We start from the raw sequence: 23,012 nt of genomic DNA, 5'->3' as shown, positions 1-23,012 counted from the left end.
TTTTATATAGCACGAACCAGTATTCAAAGTGGGACTTGGAATAGTATAAAGGTTTACCTAGCATAAATTCAGAAAGCATTTCAAAATGGACTTATTTTAAAAAAGGGTCTAAGGACATGGCATAATGCCATCTATTTCGATGACTTCGACGTAAATAATCGTAACCCCTTAATTATTTCCATTGGTTTATAAATTGATGCATAGATTGATGAATTGATTGTTTAATGTTTTTTTTTTAAATTATCTTTTTAAATTAAAAATTGGCAAACTAACAAGCCTGGATTAGACGAAATAGCGAAGTGGCCGCTATCCATAGACACCCGTATTCACTTTAAAGTATTAAAAAAAGTATCATATACGCGTGTAATTGGCAATGAAAGTTCGCTCACACGTGTAAGTGTACAGTAACTGTGTAATTGCTGTAATAACTGAATATAGGATGCAAAATGTTAGTTCATTTCCCATAAATATGTTGCGAGAAAGCTTATTTAAAATAAAACTCATAGCTCGACTGCAGAGTAAGCAAATCTAACCCAGTTTCGCAATAACTAGTCGTAAAACAACCTCGTCCCTGCCCCTAACCTCGCGCGAGCGAAGCCCGAGCGTTAAGAAAAAATGAAAAAAAAAAAAACACATTCGCTCATTTATTTACGAGTACCGCCTTTAAGGCTTGCTTGCTTGGGGCCATTAGCAGGACCGCTATGTCCATCCTTTTCTAACACACTGACTGCTGTTAAGCTATCTCTGACATGTTGCTGGGTCTATTATTCTTTGGGTTAAAACACTTAAACTTTGCACTAGTGTAGAAAATGTGTTAGTAAGGGCACACTTTCGAGTTCATTTGTTCTCTGGCGTATATGTAATGGTCGCCGAGGTAATTGCCATTGTTTACTTCAGTTGACAGTACGAGAGAACTCACAATATTTGCTCTACAATTTACATTTGGAGGCGAAAAAGATTTCACGTTTTATACAACGTACGAACAGAATTGATACAATTTTTAATTAACACAAAGGTAATATAGTCAAATAATAATGATCATTAAGTATCTGTAAGAAAACATATCGGCAAGAATTTAATAGACAAGTAGAAAATGTCCTTGTTTTAAAATCATATTTAGGAGATTGATAGAACAGAGAAAAATAGAACGTTGAAGATAATATAATTGTCCATAAAGTTGAACATGACTGCAAAAATTTTAAAATTTTGTAATCCATTTAGTGATGACGCATTAATATCAGGCACTAAAAGTAACAGTGGAGAACTGCTCCATATCAAAGTTAACTCTACACCAAACAACAAAGGCCATTTCGTATCCAACGCTTTGGAATACTTATTATTTATATTTCCGCTTCTTTGTGTTTAAGTGGTGCCTTACCCTAATCATTTATAATAAACCCCAGTGGGGATTGTATAGTGTAATACTGCGCCAGTTTTGGAAGGTATCCTTGCAAGGATTTCATAGGATCAAATAAATCTCGCAACGAATACTATCCGATAGTTTTCCTTGACATAATTGCGATCCTTGGATATTTTTCCTTTGTAAAAAACCACTCTGGATTTAATAGATCGTTATCCAAAAGTTTCCTTTTGTTTTGAGACAAAGATGCGGTAAGAAAACGGATCGAAAGTTTTTAAACTTGATATACTTTTGTTCGATTATCATTTTTATGAATGAATGAATATAAAGTTGAAATAACCGTGGCTTTCTGAATCCAAAATCTTTGTATAAAATATATCGTCATCCCTGTCATTATCTTTGACAAAACAAAGATAATCTATCTATCTATATCTATATATATAAAAGAAAGTTGTGTTAGTTACACCACTTATAACTCAAGAACGGCTGAATCGATTTGACTGAAAATTGGTGAGCAGGTAGCTTAGAACCAGGAATAGGACATAGGATAATTTTTACCCCGTTTTCTTTTTTTTTTTTTTTTTATTCCGCGCAGACGGAGTCGCGGGTAAAAGCTAGTATGTTTTAAACGAAGATTTTGACATCAGAAAACCCACCCTTTTATGACCAGACTAGTGTTTTTTTTCACGAATTATGATTTCAGTAAGATTGGAAAGCAAATATAGTTAATTTGTTTGGTTTGGTTATTTTAAATGACACTCCCCATTCAGCTAATCGTTACATATTAACATTTTTTTAGTTAATGATTATACAAAACATACAATTACTATTGTAATATTATCCAAACACTTAATGTCACCTTAATATGGACAAGCCGAAAATCCCTCAGGACTCAAGACAATAATCTCAAGATTACATTTAGTGCGTATGCAATACGCAATTGTCAAACTTGAATAATTAATACGAAATTTTATTGCCATTGAATGAAGAATATTTAAGACTAACTCTTAATAGCATATCATTGAGAACTGTATTTATTACAGCTAGAATCCCAAACAACGAGAGAATGTTTACTTCCAATAGATACCAGAGATAATTTCATAGTAATATACTTGATATCAATAGTTTTTTTATAATAAGTTAACGCTTGATCACAATCCCACCTGATGTTAAGTGATAATATGGTCGTAAGATGGTACGCGCTAGCTTAGTAAATGGCTATTCACTCTTCACATGAAGACCCCCACGTCATAGTTATACGGAAAAACTGACGCTGGCAAATTTTTCCAATATTTTGCAGTGAAACGATTCAAACCTCTTTATTCGAAAGCGTGGTTCGTTTACTTCATTAAGAGGGATTCCCTCCGTATGTCTAAACGGTTGATAGAAGAATTGTAACGGGGGAACTATATCATGTTATTCATGTAAGGTAAAAATGACGTTAACTAATGGTTCATCCGCAACGCAGCTAAATTTAGTCTACTGCAAATGATTTGAAGCCAAGTCTTCAAGTACCTGATACAAACTAGCGGTACTTTCGGTATTCTGAATATCTGCCAAAGCCATGACCTTTGCGATTGCATATTTCTGAACGACGACGCTAAGTAATACTTGTCAAATTCTGTAATGCGAAGCTACAATTCGGTTAATTGAAAACAAAAACACAGTTTAAAAAATTGTAACATTTTTTTTATTGTGTTTTATGAAATATTTCTAATGTAATATAATATATATAAATATAATCTTAGTAATCTTTGTTCTTAAAAATCTGTAAAGTCTTTATAAGAAATAACATTTTTTTTTCTTTCGTCGAAATAACATACATTCCAATTTGGTATGTTTCTTTTCCCCTTTGTAGCGTAGCATTTTATTTTTATGGTCCTGTCTTTCCGAATATTTCCTTTTGCCTCGCAACCCATCGTAATTCCAAAGAATTCTCAAATACTTGGCAACGTTTCCTGCGTGTAAGGCAATAGTTCCCTATGACTGCCGTAAATAAAACGGGACTGAGTAATAAAACTTGATGAATAACAAAACTTTAAGCCCTTGTTGCTTGGTAGTGATCATCATATACACTTGATTCAGTTTTACTGTCATTTTTAATCACCTCAATATTCTTGATAACCGTCTTCAATTGGTCTTTTAAAATTTTATTCACTCCAATAGATGAGGTCGATCTGGTCATTCGAAGCAGATGTGGCAGTATGTTGGCATTATCGAGTGTAAAACCTTTATTTTTCGGTCCATATAAATTTGATATTTTTGTTATTGAGTACTCCGATGATTCTAGAAGCTTTGCAGTATAAGAAATTAAACTTCTGACGCCGCAGGCCACGACGAACAAGAAGAGAGAAAATCCACCCATGATATATATTTTTTCCATGTTGCTGACAATAATCAATTTTTCATATTTATCCTGTTGTCCGCCGAATATAAGTTTTAGTGTACTCATTAATGGAGTGTACATACCAAGGTAAATGACCACTACAAAGTAAAGGAGCATCGCAGTCAAGTAATAATTTTTATATTTTCTGACAGTTTTATTAATACATTTTGTAATCTTACGGACATCATTGGCTGGGTTGAGGAAGGCACTGACCAGTGACATTTGTAATACCAAAAGACATGTCAGTACAAAGAAATACAAATCCATATTGATTGTGGTTGTTTGCAATTTTTTAAATACTTGAATACATTTTAATTTGTTTTTTTGATGTGTTTTGATGGTTTTAGAATTTTGAGTTTATTTGACATGATAGCGAAATGATAGATTTGACAAAAGAATATTTGAACTATTTTTTTTTCATTCGTAATGGTTAAGTCGTCAATTAAATACTTTTTTGTTCTAAATAAATTATTATTATCGCCCTGACTTGTACACCTCTTCTATATATTTCTGTATTTCTTTCTAACTACTTATTCTTCTTCAGTGCTTCAATTTCCTTTCCTTAAACATTTTCCTATCTACAGCTCATCGATTCTACCACCCTTCAAACGTTATTATACATAATTGCGTACACGTAAAGTGCCTCGCTTCCCCTCGCATGATTTAATTTGTTATCAAGCTTTCACAATGCCGCATCGAAAGCGAAAATTGTAACGAGACGCCTATTTACCCTGTTGATACTTTGCCTTGGAACAAAATAACGGGCCGGTACGACGAATATATTACGCAAGCGAACATATGTCGAGCGGCCTCTAACACCCACGCTGTGCACGTCAGCCATTAGAGTGAGAGAGTTGGCTGTATCGTTGTTCTTCTCTAGCACACCACGTGTTTCACCTGCCCCCGTGTGTTTCACCTTCCTTTATAACGACCTATGTCGATTCAATTATTTTGAACTGTTGATTTTGCAGATGTCGATATTTTCAAGGTCCATATTATTCATTATTCCTATTTCTAAGGAACGTCATTTACTTTGAATTGATCAGATCAATGACAGGAATATCTAAAGTTCATTTGCAAGGTAGTTGCGCCAGAATTAGAACCTTATATTTATACTAAAATTATCAGTTATTGTACGTAATAAGCATTAGCTAATTCATAAAAAACAATAAACCGTTAATAGTAATAGACGCCAGCAACAACAATATTTGTTGCACGAAAAGGTCGGCTCGTCGATTGAACGTAGGCAACGCATCTGCACTTGCAGATGTCTATAAGCAGCGGTCGCTTTGACATTTTGGTGAATTCAGGTGGCCACTTTGTCACCTAAAAAAAAAAAAAAAAAAAAATTCAGTCGAATTGATAACCTCCTTCTTTTTGAAGTCGGCTAATAATATAAAAAAAAACATCGAAATGAACTCCTATAACCCACCGAGATAGTTTATAGGTAATGTCCATGAGAATTCACTATTCATAATTGATCAAGCATAGACTAGTAGCTCACAAAGTATAATACCTGTTAAAAACATTACTCTGCACAAACTCCGATAGAGCTTTACTTACTCGAATATAATATTGATTTCACTTGTTGCTTCTACCGGAAATGGAACAGATTATTTCATAGAGCTGTGATACAATTTTGCATATTCTGGAATTCAATGAGTTAACTTTGACGAATTTATTACGAGTATTTTGAAAATATCAATATTCGAGTCAAATTAAACTGAGAAATTAGAATTGACATATCTGTTGGTGAATTTTTGAAAAAGGCAGAATACAAGAGGAAGGAAAAATTAAGTTAGATATAAAGAAGAAAGTAAACGTCGTATCATGAAGTTATTATAAAAAAATATCTTTGTAGAAAGGAATGGAAAGCAATAAATCGACAAAAATGGAAATGTTCCTTGAAAAATAGGGAAAATGAATAATTCGCCCACATTTACAACTGTGAATATATTAAAAAATGTACCTTATATACACATAATTATATTTGTATATTTTGTATATTTGTATATATGTTTATGGTATCGTGTGTGTCATCATTATCTTTGAAACGTGACACGAAGCGGGTAGATTTCAGTTGACTACATAAAAAATCTGTTTCGTGAATACCCATTCAAATTTCAAGACAAATCATGGAGTTTCATTGAAGTTACATATTAACCGATAATACTACACACAGAGTAAAAAAATTAGGTTAATATGGATGTTATTTTTCGGCTGATTTCAAAATAACAGTTTTAAAATAGCTAGACTATTGAAATACCAAGAATTTGGCTATAATTAGGATTCATTGGATTATCACAGAAATCTATATGCAGCAGATTTCTTAAGTCAATAATTTCTGTCGATTGCTTGTTTTTCATCTTGGCAAAAATTAAAAGAGGTTGTATTAAAAATTATGTACTCAATAGGTCTGTACTCTTGTTGCACATATATGGTTGCTTACAATAATGTAAATACGCTGAGTCCGAATATGAAGCATCCGTGACAAAGGGAAAAAGGTCAATCGTGTTACGTCCACTCCCTTGAAGGTTGGGATAAAAGACATATTACAGTAATATGGTGCCTTTTGGAAAACAAACTATCTAACGCTCTGGTGATGAAAGTAGGTTTTGTTTTGGATAATGTATTACTAAGAGATAAAGTCAGAGATAAAGGAAAATATTGTTTATCAATCTTGTACCGAGTTTTTCTAATCTGATAAATGTAAAAGGTTTTAAATTTCATTCAAGGTTAAAACCTATTGGTAAAAGAAAAACACAACTATTGAAGTTGAAAAACAAACAAAATAAAGAAAGAACATAGAAAGCACACAATAAAATTAGACTAGACTAAATAATATTAAACTTATACTAAAATATTTTAAGAAGCCTCAATAGAGATGTCTAACAAAAGAGGGCAATGTAGAGAACATGAGAAAATTAGCTCGGGCCTCCGATACAAAACATTGAATGGACAAACTTACCTCATGAAACTTCGAGAGCCGCAAGTACAAATACGAAGTTTACTCGACGTTAATGCATAAGTCATACTGTTGCTGTGGTCTCGTTTACTTTCGACGAATCTACAAGTTTGAACAATCATAACAATTTGAAGTTTTCATTGCACAAACTGTTCTAAAAATATTAACATACAAATATTTGCTTTCTAAAAACATTTCTTTGTTTACTTTAAAATTGGGTTTAAAGATTTATAAATAAACAAGCAATTAACTGAATCAAATATTGTTATGTATGCGCATGTACAATGCATAAATTGGAACGGTCGGCTGCGCCCGACCGCTATGTCGTAGTGACGTAATTAAAGAGTCTGCACTAAGCAAGCGTTGTTTCAATTACTCCTACACATACTTATCATTGGCGACGAGAAACCAAAGTACCCGCGTTGTGAAAAGTTTTTTTTTCAAAATGTCTGTTGGACAGTTTGGTGTTTTGTCTTGTTTTGATCACTGTGAACAGACGTGGAAAACGTACAAGAGTCGCATAACGCAATGGTTTATTGCTAATGATATAAACCATTTAACCGATGCGACGGGAGTAAAGCGACGCGCGATATTGCTAAGTGCATTCTCAGAGGGTACCTATAAATTAGCATCGGACTTAGCGTTGCCGAAAGAGCTGCAGCAGGTGCCCTACCCGGACATCCTCGAACTATTGGATGCCCACTTCACTCCGAAGCGCGTCGGCTTCGGGGAACGGCACAACTTTTACTCGGCACTTCAGCAGCCCACCGAAACGTTTACTCAATGGGCGGCTCGACTGCGGGGGCTCTCCGCACACTGCGGGTTCAGCAACCTCGAGGAAGCTCTCCGCGACCGCTTCATCATGGGAATGCAGCACGGGATCGAAAAGGAGAAGATCTACGCCAAGGATCTGAGCGGCCTGACCCTGGCAAAGGCCGTGGAGTTGGCGGAGAATATTCGATGCGCGCGGGCGGGCGCCGCCGGCGCAGCCGCCGCGTCGTGCACCAGCATCGACGTCGCCGCGCCTTCGGATGTGCTGTACAAAATCGGACATTCCAGTGCTAATGTACAAAGTGCTACTGAAAGTCGGTCGAAAAAGGTGAAGTGTTCCGTGTGCGGTTATAACCACAGGTCGGTAGACTGTCGTTTCTCCAACTACTCCTGCAAAAAATGCAATCGAAAAGGTCATCTCCAGCGAATGTGCAAAAAAGTGAACCAGGTGACGTCAGCGGTGATGAATGAGTCGGACGAGAACGACGACGACGGTGAGTGTTTTCATATCCGATCTTTTAAAGGGGAGCCTATGGTGGAGAGTATAGAGTTGAATGGGGTTAAATTAAAATTTGAAATAGATAGCGGGTCCGCAGTTACCGTAATTTCAGTAAACACCTATAGACGGCATTACAGTAAAACACAATTGTTGCCAACTAAGAAAAGGTTACTTGGTTACTCGGGGGAAACGATTCATTGCCTTGGTGTTATGACCCAATCGCGCATTTCGTATGGAGGGCAAACCCGTAGTATAGACGTATACGTGGTACGTGGCGGGGGCCCGGCGCTCCTCGGTAGGGACTTTATTTCAAAATTTAATTTACAGTTAGCTCCTGTGAACTATTGCGACTCATCTCTGTCAATAGAAAAGCTCCAAGCTCGGTTTTCAAAAACGTTTTCGGATAGGCTAGGTAAATTTAATAAATATAAAATCAGGTTACTTTTAAAAGAACAGTCGAGACCACTATTTTTCAAAGCGCGTCCGATAGCGTTCGCTTTGAAAGAGAAGGTTACTAAAGAAATCGACAGATTGGTCGATTTAGGGGTTTTGAAGCCAGTAGATCATTCGGAGTATGCGTCGCCTATAGTGCCTGTGCTAAAGCGAAACGGCTCCGTGAGGATATGTGCCGATTACGCTGTCAGTATAAATAAACAGTTAGTAGTTGATCAGTATCCTTTGCCTACGGTGAACGAACTGTTTTCCAAATTACATAGCGGTGAACAGTTCACAAAATTAGATTTATCGAGTGCGTACAATCAGCTTTGCCTCGACGAGGAGTCGCAAAAGTTAACATGTATTAATACACACCGGGGACTGTATCAATATACGCGGCTCGTGTTCGGTCTGTCCTCCGCCCCGGCTATCTTCCAGCGCGCAATGGAGACCGTACTGTCGGGACTAGAAGGCGTGTTGTGTCTACTCGACGATATTTTGGTTACGGGCAGAAATAGGGAAGAACACTTGGCGCGATTAAGTTCGGTGTTGCAGAGACTCGAGGAGGCAGGATTGACGTTGCAGAAGGATAAATGCGAGTTTTTCAAAGACGAGATTAGTTACTTGGGCTACGTTATAAATAAAAATGGGTTAAAAAAATCGCCCGAAAAGGTGAAGGCGATTGTGGATGCACCTGTGCCGACTAACGTCAGCCAGTTGCAATCATTTTTAGGGCTGGCCAACTACTATAGGAATTTCGTGCCCGGCGCATCATCTATACTTAAGCCCTTATATGATTTATTAAAAAAAAATAATAAATGGGAATGGTCTCAAGAGCACGCGGATGCGTTCGTTTTAATAAAAAACAAGCTGGCGTCGGATTTAGTGTTAGCGCATTTTAATCAAAACGCTAAACTAATCTTAACAGTGGATGCTTCTCCCACTGGTCTCGGGGCGATATTGTCGCAGGTGGGGGACGACGGCGCTGAGCGGCCGGTCTCGTTTGCGTCGCGCACGCTCACGCCCGCCGAGAAACGGTATTCGCAGATACAAAAAGAAGCGACAGCGATAATATTCGGCGTCCGTAGGTTTCATCAATATTTATACGGCCGTACGGAACCCTTCGTTTTACGAACCGACCATAAGCCATTATTATCTATATTCGGTCCGCATAAAGGAATACCGGAAGTATCTGCGAATAGGTTACAAAGATACGCAATGTTTTTAGGCGCGTACAATTACAACATAGAATATGTTCGTAGCGCTGATAACAGCGCAGATTATCTGTCGCGCGCGAGCTTGGCGGGTGTGAGCGAGAACGGCGCGGGGTCCACGGAGGTGGGGCGCGCGTCTTGCGCAGACGCCGCCGCGGCGCTGTGCGACAGGGCTGCTTATGTTTGTTTTGTTGTCGACGGCTCGTTACCGATTACGATTTCCGAATTGAAAAATGCAACATCGCGTGATATAATTTTTAGACGTGTTATAAATTATATATTTAACGGCTGGCCTACTAAAGAATCTGATCCCAATATTAAGCCATATTTTTTGTGTCGGAACCAGCTGTCATTAGAAAATGGTTGCTTGATGAGAGGTCATAAGGTCATAATTCCGGAATGTTTACGTCCAAAAATTTTGAACGAGTTGCATTCGTCACACTTAGGCATCGTTAAAACCAAAGCTGAAGCTAGATCCAGGTTTTGGTTCCCGGGCGTTGATGACGCAATTGAGCGGCTGATAGGGTCGTGTGAGATATGCAACCGGTTAAGACCTTCGCCACCGCGGGCTAAGATGGCACCGTGGAAGTTCCCACCGCAACCATTTCACCGTTTGCATATCGACTTCCTAGGTCCGCTGAATGGTCACACCTATCTGGTTATCGTCGACGCGTACACTAAATGGGTCGAAGTGTACGACATGAACGCTAATTCGAACTCGAATGCAGTAATAGAACGTTTGTACGACTTCATGGCACGGTTCGGTCTTCCGAAAACTATTGTTAGTGACAACGGTACATCATTTTGTTCCCAACAATTTTTAAATTTTTGCGCGGGAAATGGTATCACACACCTAACGACGCCGGCTTACCATCCTGCTAGTAACGGTCAAGCGGAAAGTTCAGTAAAAGTTATAAAAAAGGGCATAAAGAGCAGTCTTTTAGCTAGCCGATCGGCAAAGGAATGCAAATTACGACTCTTAAAATTTTTACTTGATTACAGAAACTCTATTCATTCCACCACAGGCCTTTCTCCCGCCGAGTTAGTTTACGGGCGGAAACTTAGGACGCGGTTAGATTTGATTAAACCTAGTTCACCGTCGTCTTCGTGCGTTCCCCTTGCTGAATTTGTAAAAAAAAAGCAGTGTTCGCAAATTGAAGCACACGGAGGCTGTAATAAACAATTTTTTACGCCGGGTGACCAGGTGTTATATAAAAAGTTTGCGGGAAATAACAAATTCACCTGGCATCAAGCAACAGTGTTGAAGAGACTCGGAAAAGTTTTATATGTGGTGCAAGACAACACTTCGTCTATTAAGAGTAAAAAGCACAAAAATCAATTGTGGCTGTACAAAGGAGACGTCAAGATAGACTCGTGGGACTATGACGATATAGGCTCAGAGAGTCCCACATCGTCGGTGTCGTCCGAACAACAAGGTTTGGCAGACGCGATGCAGGACTCCGCGTTCGCTGGCTCGTCGCGGGGGGAGGATGAGGAGGCAAGATTGCCTCCAGACACGCCGCCTACCAACCACCCCAACGTGACGGTTACTAGAGGGGTTAGGCGCCGCATGCTCTCAGACGAAGAAGTATAGGGTTATATTGTCTATGTGTTCTGTTCTACTAATGTATCTGTCTTCTTTAACTCTCTTTGTATTGGGGTTACATTCGTTATCTAAAAGGGGAGGGGTGTTATGTATGCGCATGTACAATGCATAAATTGGAACGGTCGGCTGCGCCCGACCGCTATGTCGTAGTGACGTAATTAAAGAGTCTGCACTAAGCAAGCGTTGTTTCAATTACTCCTACACATACTTATCAAATATCAATAAATATCACAAAATGGATCGACTGTGTAAGTATGTGGGGTTTTTCAATTCGTCCCAATACTTGGATTAACAATTCTTTTTTTTGAAAATCAAAAACACTGCCTTGAGCGTTCGTATTAATTCTATTTCAGAAACTTTGTTACAAATTTATCTGATTCCGTCTCTGCTTCGAAGTTTTAAATATCCCGAGACCCTTAACTTATAAAACTGAAAATTTGTCCCTTCGCTTTGTTAGAAAAATTCTTAAAAAAGATTTTTATCTGACTGAAAGTTTCTTTTTCATAAGAAAGGAAAGGAATAAAAAGGAACCCATAAAAATGTAAAACTGAATCATTTTTCACATTCAGTATATTCAAGAAAACGATTACCTAAAATATTAAATTACAACGATATGAAATTAATTTTCACCAACATTTAATTTTTAATCAATTAGGATCAAAATTTTATAACATACAATACATCTTACTAAAATAATAAATGCAAAAGTTTAGATGGATGGATGGATGAATGTTTGTTAGAACGGCTTAACGGATCTTGATGAAATTCAGCACAGATGTAGAACACAGTCTGGAAAAACACATAGACTATTTACTATGATTTTTTTAATTCCGCACGTTCGGTGTCGCGGACGATAGCTAGTTTATATAACTTAAAACTGTATACAATATAAAATAATATTCAATTATGATTATCACAAGAGTGGACTGGAATTTGACGATTTATCCTAATTGGAATTCAATGCGGAATCCAATAACCGCAACGAATTATGTCCGATACAGCTACGGTGAATTACATACAATTTCAACTCACTAATCCAACAATATTTGTTAAATAATAATAAATTATCATTATTATTATGATCACGATGACTAATTTATTTGCAGCTTATTACCAAAATAGGTAGTTATATTTGTGTAATCTGATAAACACGATTGTTATAACTTTTATGCAATGTTACTTTTTTCGCTTTATTATGTTCTCTTATAGATATACGAATGTGAACGAGGCGAAAATAGTCTACTTGGACAGCGGTAAAGAACAACCTTAATCTCAGCTTACACTGGGTTAAGGGAGTTAGTTGTGTTCTTGTACTCCTGTTTCTAAGAACGATCCGTTTTTTAGAAGACTATAATGAAATTTATGTCCTTTTTCCACTCATGGGTGGAGTGTGACAGCGGTTGACCGCGCGATACTAGCCATGCGACCTCTGTTTCGATATACGATTTGATTTACGGAGCGGCTAATACTCGTATGTTTGATTTCCCTTATACACAACTTTACAGTCGGTGTCCGGTGTTACAATAAAACCAAAGTGGAAATTGCCATTACAAGATAACCACTTATAAAAATATTAAATAAAACTAATTGTTTAATACGACACTACAATTTTAACCCACTTTCGCAGTAATTACGGAAGTACTCGGACGTTGGTACTTGTACTGTAACTTGTAATTTTTAAGACAATGCAGCTATATTATATCTTTATTCCTTCATTTAACTTTATTGCTTATTCATTTATAGAGATGTGTTAAATTAATTTAATCGCCTCTATGACGAATAATATATTATTCGATTACAAAGACATTTTATTCAAACAATTCTATTTGAATTTAAGATTTTTTACGAGATTCAACGTGTAAATAAATACGTACATTTCATATTATTAAAAAAATGAAAAACATATGAATTCGTTATATAAAACATATTTACGACTATTATATTGCATTTAAAAATACATTCTTTTTAATTTTTATTTATAGTCAATTTTAAAAATAGCTTGATGTTTAAGTAATCATTTTATAAAAAGGTATTAAGAGATTTCAACTTTGATAAATTTACGGCCCCGCTACGGCCTCGGTGATAAGTGTCAAATATGACAGCGTTTGAATCTCCGGGGCCCAAGTTAGTGACCCTTTATCATACCTTCTCCGACAACGCGTCAGTTTACCGAAGGTCTAAGGAACAAGTCTTATTAATCATTTTGACCTTCGTTTATTTGCATCTTTAAATTAGTTTCCTTTTCGTGTAAATGGAAATATTTCGTATAATTTTTTTGTAACATACTATATTATGTACCTTATTAACTTTTTGTAAGTGTGTAAGTTTGTGAGTGATTTTTAGAATGTCTATGTGTGTGTAAAATTTACATAAAGGATGTTGTAGGTCAGTTTTTTAGAACGAGAAAAGAAGAAAGTGGCCTTATTGAATTGGTATGTATAGTTCAAAACGTATTATTGTGTGTTTCCATTATCAAAATATTAGTATTGACGTCTCTTTCAATGTCTATAAAAAGATGTTTTTTTTGCCTTGTTTTGTGGAAAACCACAAAGTTTACGCACAAAAACGTGTACATTTTAAGTTCATTATTTAAATAAAATGGTCTTAAAAATTAACATAGTTTACGTGTCACATTATTTTTATGGGTGTCACGTCGGCATTGAATTTAGGCGAGTACAGCCACCGGTGTAATTCAGTTTGCGCCCCTCTTTGCCTACTCCAATTAAGCTTGTTCTGTGTTTTAATATATCTTTATTTGGCGTCATTCTAAAACGTTTTTTGAATGAAACTCGCGTTGTTTTTAATAATTATATACCTATTGGAAAAAGTGTTACAATATTTGTGTAATGTGTTATGAATAGGCATCTATTACCTGGATCTGTTGAAAAAAAAATCGTTTTGAGAGTTATAAAGTCTCAATGGGGCTCGGGTTCATTAACCGCATTGGTATTTTTATTTGGAACGTACTTTACTTTATAGGTAACCTGAATATTGAATTTCATAAAAAATATATGTATACAAATATATTGTAGTGTATGAATTTAAGAATTATGCGCTTATGTTAAAAAATCGAAAAGTAACAAAAAAATCACAACACGTTGTTCTAAGGGAAAAAAAATTCAGTGTGTGTTTTAAACCAAAGATCGTTACCGATTTTTAAATCAACCTCAACATCATTCCAGGTGGAATTCGAAGTACATATTAGCAAAAGTTCAAATTCCCTGCAGCAAATTTTTGAATAGAGAATTCACGTTGAAACATCGGGAGGATTGTTTAAAAATCGTTTCGTTTCGTCGTAACGTCCACCATTTACAGAGCGAAATTGGTCGACCCTTTTATCTTTCATGCATGACCCGTTGCTGCTTGTTGAAACGTGAATTCATATACCGCAGTTAACGTAAAATAGTGTTCACTTTGAAAATTAAAATGAATATATTTGTAACTAAAAACTTCACGTTCAACTTCTTCAACCTATTTGTTAGTATCAGAAAATAGGAGTAGGTAAACTAAGAGATGAAGCGAAGAGTGTTTCGTTTGCGTGTATTTTTTTAAAGTTATAAATAACATATCAAATCATGATGAACTGTGACACTTAGACATGAGTCATTGTATACAAAAATTAGCAATTTACTCACAGAACTCTCCACTTAGGAATTGCCTAAGTAATACTTTGAGTGTAGAGGTAAACAGATCTATGATAAAAAAAAACTAAAGTCACATCGAAAAATAAAATCACAAAATAAGCAATAAAATCATCTCTGAATATTCGGGACAATATCAACGTTAGTAACGAGCTTGTCCCCAACTTTACTGGTTGCGTATTTATTGATCTGTTTACACGGATGCTTCGTGGCTTGTTTAATGGCCGGCTGTCTCGGTGACTTGCGTTGCGTATTTTATGTTCAAGTTATTTATCTCAACATTAACTATTGTTAATAGAAATGTATGGAATACTGAGATAAGCTTTTGTTTTTTCTCTAATACTTTAGGCATTGAAGGAATGTTTATCAATTCTTTGGTGTTGGTAACCGTGATTTCTATTCGGTGGCAACACATAGGAACACTATTACTGTGGTACATGTACTCCAACAGTTGAGATTGCGTAAGGGACATCCTTAGTAACCATCAAACTGACAAAAACCGTTATCGCAAAGAAAAAACATAATTGTAAACAAAAACGAATTGTCCGATACAGTGTCGACAAAAAGTACCACAACGAAAATGTCCAAAGCAATGTATTTTATTTCGCCTCACTAGTTATATTCTGATAAATGAATCCGGGTGATAAACTGTTCGTGGAAAGGCTTTTTTGTTTCCGCGCTTCTGTGTTTTGTTTGCTTTGATTTTATTTTATAAAACGGCCTATTTCTGATAACAATGCGACCCGTTATTTGCGTACTCCTGTCTTCACCATATGGAGTGTTTACATTTCAATCTTTTGAACTAGATATTATTGCGGAAATTGATTTTTGCTTTTAAGTAATTAATGTACGAAGTTCCACATATTTTATACATGTTTCGTTAAATTATGTACATATATTATTATGGGTAGGTGACACGACATAGTTACAAATATCACACAGTTAACTGCTTCAAAATATATATTACGAGAATGTACATTAACATATAGTCCCAATTTTGTAACATAATTTCTATGCCATACTTTCTTGTATATTTCGTTTGCTTTTTCTTGAATTATATGTCTATAGCAATTACATTACATATTACCGGTGGCGCTTTTTCCCAAAATAAATGTAATTTGATTTTATTTTTTTTTATTTTAAATGATATATTTTTTATAAGTGAAAGATGTAAGTAGAACTCATTGATATAATTCTAAAATTGTAAATAGATTAAAGAAAAAATTCAAGCCTTGATATTTGCAAAGACACGAAGTGGGGGCGCAGCAATATCAACCGTAGCGCCTCGTTTACACAGTCAGCAATAAACAATGCGGAGCATCTGCGTCAGGCCTACACGATCGTAAATTATCTCACGCATTTCTATAACATGCTAAAATATACTCTAAACCATTCTAATAAGGTACATATTGCTGTTTATAGTACAACAACTGAGTTTCAGCTTGAAAACTGGTTGCCACATATAGCCTACGTCTTCCCAGAAAAAATAAACCAACATAGTAAAGTTTTCGATTGATGTTCAGGTTATGTTGTGAAATGTTCTCAAAATTTGTGGGAGTAATGCTAACTGACCAACATTTGTCTTGCTGTAAATAGTGTTTGAAAAAAAAAATATTTTTAATTCCCTTTTTTCCCATCAAGAAGGCGATAAAGTTAAGTGAACGCTACCCACAGATACCTGCATCGAAATAATCTATCTACCTTAATTGTACAGAGGACAAAGGATATAAAGAACGAAACCAGTATAAACTTACAATTCCTTCACAGATACTGAGTTTACGCATTTTTTTATTAAACATAAGGTGGCAAACAAGCAAGCAACCACCTGATTCGCTGAAATAGCGAAGCGACCACTGCCCATAGACAAGCAGATGCATAACCTATCTTTAACCATCGGAGAAAGGGCCGTACAAAAAGGGAATATTTCCCCTTACTATGCGTCCACTGCTTCGACAAATCCCCATCCCATTCGCATCCTTTCCTTTATAAGAAAAGGACAAGAAGGGAAAGAGGATTAAAATTAGGCCTCCGACACCACATTTATCAGACGTAACGCGGAATTGCTTTCACTTCACCTCTGTCTTCTGTGTGATAGTGGTATTGCACTAGACGAGCCGGCCAATTCGTGCAACAGATGTTTTTGCTGGCATCTACCACTGTTTCGTGAATAAAAACTAAATATTAAAAATAATGTTTTTGTCTCGAGTTACAAAATAATTCCTTCATTACACGTATACAAAACTGCGATTACTAGATAGAAGAGCTCTCCGGAGCGTACTTGGGAGCGAATGGCTTCTAAAAGTTTAATACGTTCTTAGTATAAAGATGTAGTAGAAATTAAACTAGCCCCCAGCAAGTTTGCATTAGTTAAGCGCTACTTACGTCCCGCGAACCGATTTCAGACAACTTCTACTATTTAGTACAACGCTCAGAAAATTCGTGCCATCTGAGGTTCCTAAAACTTCGTAAAGTTTCAAGGTTCTATGACTTATTGTGTCGACTGAAAGTTTTTACGAAACAAATTTAAAAAAATACAGTTGACACTATTTAGTTAAACACGTATTTTAACCCTTTGACCGCTGGCGACTGATATTATAGACGTCAACATGGTTAAAAAAGAGTATATATTACCATTAAAGATAAATCAACAAATGTGTTTCCGTATAAGTACTTTCGAGCGTCTGTGCACAGGGGTTAAGCACTTGACTTGCAATCTGCAGGTCCTGGGTTCGAATTCATCGATTCAGATTTACATATGTACATTTATCCGACGCTCTTACGATGAAGAAAAATATCGTGGTAAAGAGTAAGAAAAAATATCAAAATTCAATGATAACTGTGAATTCAACCAACCCGCACTTGGTCAGCTTGGTTAACTATGGCTTAGTCACCCCTAACTTACTGTAGGCTCCGAGCCCTTCGGTGGGGACGTATAGTGAGCTGATGATGATAAGTACTTTGTTAAGCATTTAAGCATACGCGTAATCATATTTCAATAATCATGATTTCTGATATTGTCTTATACCAGCGTGCGATAAAAGAGTTGACATATGTTTAAATAAAAAAGTTAATTGAAACAGTGTAAACATTTTTTGGTTATCATTCTTCATTACCGCTTAAAAATTTAATTTAAGTAAAAGAAGTAATACAAAATTACAAAGATAAATAAAATAAAAATCATCGAAATGTTCCAACTTCTGACTTCTAAGCATAAGTGAAAAGACAAACGATTGTTCAATTAATACCCGTCGACGACAAATAACTGACCGGTGTAATTGCGAACGTGTGGAGAGCTTCGAGTAATGGGTTTAGAGAAGAAAACGTGTAAACCCGATCGACTGAGAGAAAGCACTTATCGGAATAACCTAGTTGGATGCATACTAAGTGTTCTTTAATTTAAAACAAATCTTGTTAACTTGTAATCAATAATTCTATAAACTTGACTGAAAACAAATGACGTAATACTATTTAAAATTGTTTGATCGGTTAAGATTATAGGAAGCTACAATAGTATAGACATTAGACATACATATCACAAAAATATGTTTCGCTTTAATCAATTGGGTAAAAAATACATTTCATAGTTGTACTTTTTAATACACACATACAAGAACAAACCACTAACCCTACCCACGTTAGCCAGCAGTTATTTTCGATTTTTATATATGTATTTGATATCACAAGAGGTACAGTAAAATAGGCCTAGGAAGAGATGGATGAATTGCGTGAAAGGTGACATGATCAAGAAGGGGTTGACAATGGAGATGACAGACAGATTTATTTGGAGAACGGAAACCTGGTGCATCGACTCTACGTAGCTAGGACTAGGTCAGGTAGATAATGATCACAAATAATTAAAAACTTAAACTGTGATTACATCGTTACGCACATATTTGGTGTACATAACTTGAACTTGATGACATCTAAATTGACTTTCATCGCAATGACATCAATCATTTCAGTCAGTCACATGTCATTGCTCTCCCCTGTCACAGAGCGGTTGAATAATCGACACTTAAATCGACAAGTTTGATTACATTTCAATCGAGCTAAAATCTTATCATGTCTTTAAAGGTATCTCTTTATACTTTAATGAATCACAGATTGTTTTCTAGGTTAAGATGTTAAAAAAGACCTAGCCTAAAAAAGAGCCTAGTTTTTTTTTCTATTATTTATAGAGAGCAAATAACCTGATGATAATTGTTGCTAGTTTTTTGTGAACGCATATTTTTCTTAATTAAGTAGGAAATAATGTAGGAAATAAGTATTGAAATGCATTTTACTTTGATTGTATTTTTAGTATAATTAATATTAAATTAGACTATTTATTTTATTTTAATAACCGACGCACAATCAAGAATGTGATTCAAATGACACCTGACCCTGCAAGATCAGTTCAGTCGTTGATGTGAGCAGGTCACGATATAACTTACAAACCCGCATATATAAAAAATAAACACCTCCATAGCCTCCTGAGTCAGTCGGGTAAAAAGTATTTAAAGGATCTTTGTATTAAATGAAATATTCAACCCTAGAGATCAATAGCCAGACGTCTTACGCTGGGGTCATCCTAAATCTATTGTATTCTTGGAGATGAGAATTAACAATAGCAAAGAAACTTAGAATTCAAATTACTTTGACTTAAACAGAGAGACATTGGAGCGAATAAATCCCAACGAATTCAATATACGGTGAGATCATTGAACACTGAACAGCAAACAGACGAACCTACTCTAGGGAATTTGATACGACCGTCTCTAGTTTTAATCTATCGTCGATGAAAGCTGATTGTCAAAGACTTGGAAATTGTCTTTATTTTATCGATACGCTGATATTACTTTTCACTTTTTAATTTTTATAAAGAGCATAACCATTTTTTTAATTACTACTTCACACCTACGACTTTACAAAGAGGAAAAAACATTCTTAACTTTTTGTAACAAATAAACTCAAAAACTACTGAACCGATTTGACCAATTCTTTCACCATAAGAATGCTACATTATCCTCGAGTAAAAAAAGCTTTATCACAAACAATCACTGCGCAGCCAGGTGGGTCTCTAGTCTTTCTTATAAATGCAATACAAGTGTTTAACTTATATTGTTGAGTCTTTTGACTTGCAATACATTTCATTTGTATCAAAAATAATACGAGTATTTACTTAATATAAAGGTCTGAAGATCTTAGAAAAGATTATACATTAAACATTTATTTTTAACTTGCATTATAAAATATGCGATGTCCTTTTACAAATGTTTCTTAACAATTTCTCCCAAAGCCTACAAACAGAAACAATTCCTATAAACGGCGGAATCCTAAATATTCCGTCAGCTTTAGTCCTTGAGAGGCTTATTTGCAAGTTATTGTTTCGCAATACGAAGTCAATACGCCCGTGTAACCTTCAGCACGTCCAAGAGTGGGGCCGAGCTTACAAGTTCTCTGTGCAAACTTGTCAATATTGTATTTCACACTGACTGTCTTGAAAGACGAGTAAACATCGTCATACCCTGATATTGTTGCTGTTTTGATGACGTCATATTGAAGCTTTAAATTTTACAAAGATTTCATTGAAGTTATGTGGAATGATGATGGATAGATGTTAAAGGTTAAATCAGTCGACCAGGTACTTTTTATGTCAATTACAAATGTAGTTTTACTAAACTGCTTAAACTCTAGTGATACATTAAAATAGAAACGGCTGCATTCATGTACACTTCGTCCGAGTTTCGAACTCGATCATGTACTCTTCTTCAGGTTCAGTAGGATTGGTATCGCGATTGCAGTCCGTCTCTCATTGAGTGAAACCGTCATCGAATTATGTGTTTGCGAGTGTAGCCGTTTTTATGTAGTTATAGTTTTATTATTTGTTACTCCGCACTATCTTAAGTTTAGTAGGTCATTCACTTTGTTAAAAGTCACCATTCATTCGAGGAGCATTCTACAAAAAGAACATTTTTTTTAATCTTTATTACGAAGCAATTATCGATTTCTAATAGAAATAGCACAGATAAGGAATAGCAGTAAAAGATGAAAATGCCAATTAGAAAGAATGGAAAATTTTCGAATCTAGCTTAAAGACAAAAGCGATGCCTTCAACGTAGTAGTTAGATGACGTAACAAGGCTAATTTCTAAAGGCGACCACTAGAGCACGTTCTATCGCCGACAAAGGGCGACGATGCTTTCAACGTGCGACGGTTAGCGACCATTAGACATCTAAGAACTTCCCAGAGGAACTACGTATACGTTGACGCGTTAAATGCATGGACAAAAAAAGAAGTTATACTTTGCCGTGCATGGAAAGGTGTTAATAAATTGCAACTTTGAAGCTTGCAGTGAAAAGTAAAGCTATAATAAAACCAAATCAAATAATAGTATCGTTTATTTGAAGATATGTAACGCTGGCCATTGATTGAAATTATCTGATCCGGTGCGGGGTAGTGCTCCGAGACGAGCATTACAGTATCTTCCTCTTAAAAGGAATAAACAGCCTCACAACCATTGATTAAATGGTAAGAGTTTAGAACACTCCAGTATGACGGTTCCATTTTCATCAGAGATATTAAAACCCTTTCTGAAAAGCTCAGGGCTTGTCACTGATGCCATATCAAAGCTCCTCCTATAATCCACGCTAATAAATAGTCTATTTCACTGTTATAAAATTAAAATATATTTTATAGGATTAGTTGAACATTATGTAATAATATACTATTTCAGCTCATATACATGTCCAGCAATTCGAGTCTTTCTTAAGTTAGGGGTAATTAAGCCTTAGTTAACGCTGGCCATGTGCCTGTACTATGTGACTAAACACACGAGAAAGTGTCGTAAGTATGTCGTATCGTTGAACTTCAAAATAATATATTAATGTTATGGCATCAACTTTCTCACATATTTTTAACGTATTATTGTTTCTCAATATATTTTCTATAATCTAATAAATAATTCGCTTATACTCATGTTCAAAGGAATGAATTAATCCAAAAGGCAATAAAAAGATATGTTATCGAGAAGCGAATTTAATGTCCAATCATGAAATACAACGATATTACGTTATAAACTTTCAATATAATATCTAAGTATCTTTTTACCTTTGTACCCATAAAATGCAATTTATTTTGTAAACGTGGACCGTTTTAGTCCGTCTTATGATGTTTTTATTGTGAGGTGGAGCGAAACGATTCTGGTCCCTTATGTTTATTGTATTTTAACTTTGCGGTTACAATTTTTATGTCAATTCATGGATTTATTTCGAATGTAGAGCCTTTTTGAAAATAAAAGTTTACGTATGTTTTAATGTAGTCTTAACCGATCTTTTTAACAAAATTAATACCCTAAGTTATTAGTGACTAGGATATAGTCAACCACGCTGACCCAGTGCTTTTTGGATTGTGCTTGAATTTCTTCTCAGATATGTGCAGCTTCACTGTAAGAATGTCGGATATATGTGCACGTGTAAATTGAACATCGAAAAAAACTTTGGTACATGGCAGGATTCGAACCCACGATCTGCAAGTCAAGTAGTTAACCCTCAAGCCAAGTGCTTAACCCCTGAGCCACCGGGTCTCAATATTCATATATTTACATATTTTCTTATTAGTACTTTACCAAACTCAAAAAAATTCTTCAGCAGTCTTTCGAAAAATTTTTAAACTACTATTTAATTTTAACTACTGACATACATCTTTTTAATGAAGACTTGCATGTTTATGATGTCGCGATAAAGTGGTTTCGTGAACGTTGTAATTCAAAGAGTCCTTTGAAATGTGGTCACGGCGTTCCCGTCATTTCATCATCGCTGTTGCGTAAAAAGCGTTGCAGAGCGCTAATGGTCTCACCACACAGCCAGTGGGACGGCAACGAGACGTAGCCGGGACAAAATACCATCAGTAGGACGATGACGTGGGAGGGATTATACTGTGGGCGTGGTGATCCCGCGGGTGTCAGACCCGTTGTCAGTCTGAATTGTTAAGTAAGTGATTCCCAAAGTGATCCAGGTGACCCTCGACGTCTAAAGGAGCTTCAGCTAAGGTGTATGAGGGCGGCATGAATTTAAGGGTTCATATGTTGATGAAGAAATGTATTAAAAGGGTTTGTACTATAATTAGTTAAATTTTGTAAGTTATCTTCGAAAAAA

The 23,012-nt window shown here is 35.8% G+C and overlaps 2 protein-coding genes across 2 annotated transcripts; one reads left to right on the top strand and one right to left on the bottom strand.

Annotated features, from left to right (window-relative positions):
- Nucleotides 1-3,170: 3,170 nt before the first annotated feature.
- Nucleotides 3,171-4,041, bottom strand: LOC106711493. The gene has a single exon (XM_014503812.2). It carries the CDS (start codon nucleotides 4,011-4,013, stop codon nucleotides 3,399-3,401), a length of 615 nt encoding a protein of 204 aa, XP_014359298.2. The 5' UTR covers nucleotides 4,014-4,041; the 3' UTR covers nucleotides 3,171-3,398.
- Nucleotides 4,042-7,113: 3,072 nt separating this feature from the next.
- LOC123722135 (uncharacterized protein K02A2.6-like) lies at nucleotides 7,114-11,391 on the top strand. Its single transcript, XM_045682836.1, has one exon. The coding sequence runs from the start codon at nucleotides 7,157-7,159 to the stop codon at nucleotides 11,222-11,224; it is 4,068 nt and encodes a 1,355-aa protein (XP_045538792.1). The 5' UTR covers nucleotides 7,114-7,156; the 3' UTR covers nucleotides 11,225-11,391.
- The last annotated feature ends 11,621 nt before the right edge of the window (nucleotides 11,392-23,012 follow it).

This window comes from Papilio machaon, chromosome 20 (genome assembly GCF_912999745.1).
Source record: "Papilio machaon chromosome 20, ilPapMach1.1, whole genome shotgun sequence".
NCBI classification, from domain to species: domain Eukaryota; kingdom Metazoa; phylum Arthropoda; class Insecta; order Lepidoptera; family Papilionidae; genus Papilio; species Papilio machaon.
This window is presented reverse-complemented; position numbering and strand designations above follow the sequence as displayed.

Coding starts and splice junctions, on each gene's coding strand:
- LOC106711493 (XM_014503812.2), bottom strand. CDS start 4,013: ATGGATTTGTATTTCTTTGTACTGACATGTCTTTTGGTATTACAAATG.
- LOC123722135 (XM_045682836.1), top strand. CDS start 7,157: ATGTCTGTTGGACAGTTTGGTGTTTTGTCTTGTTTTGATCACTGTGAA.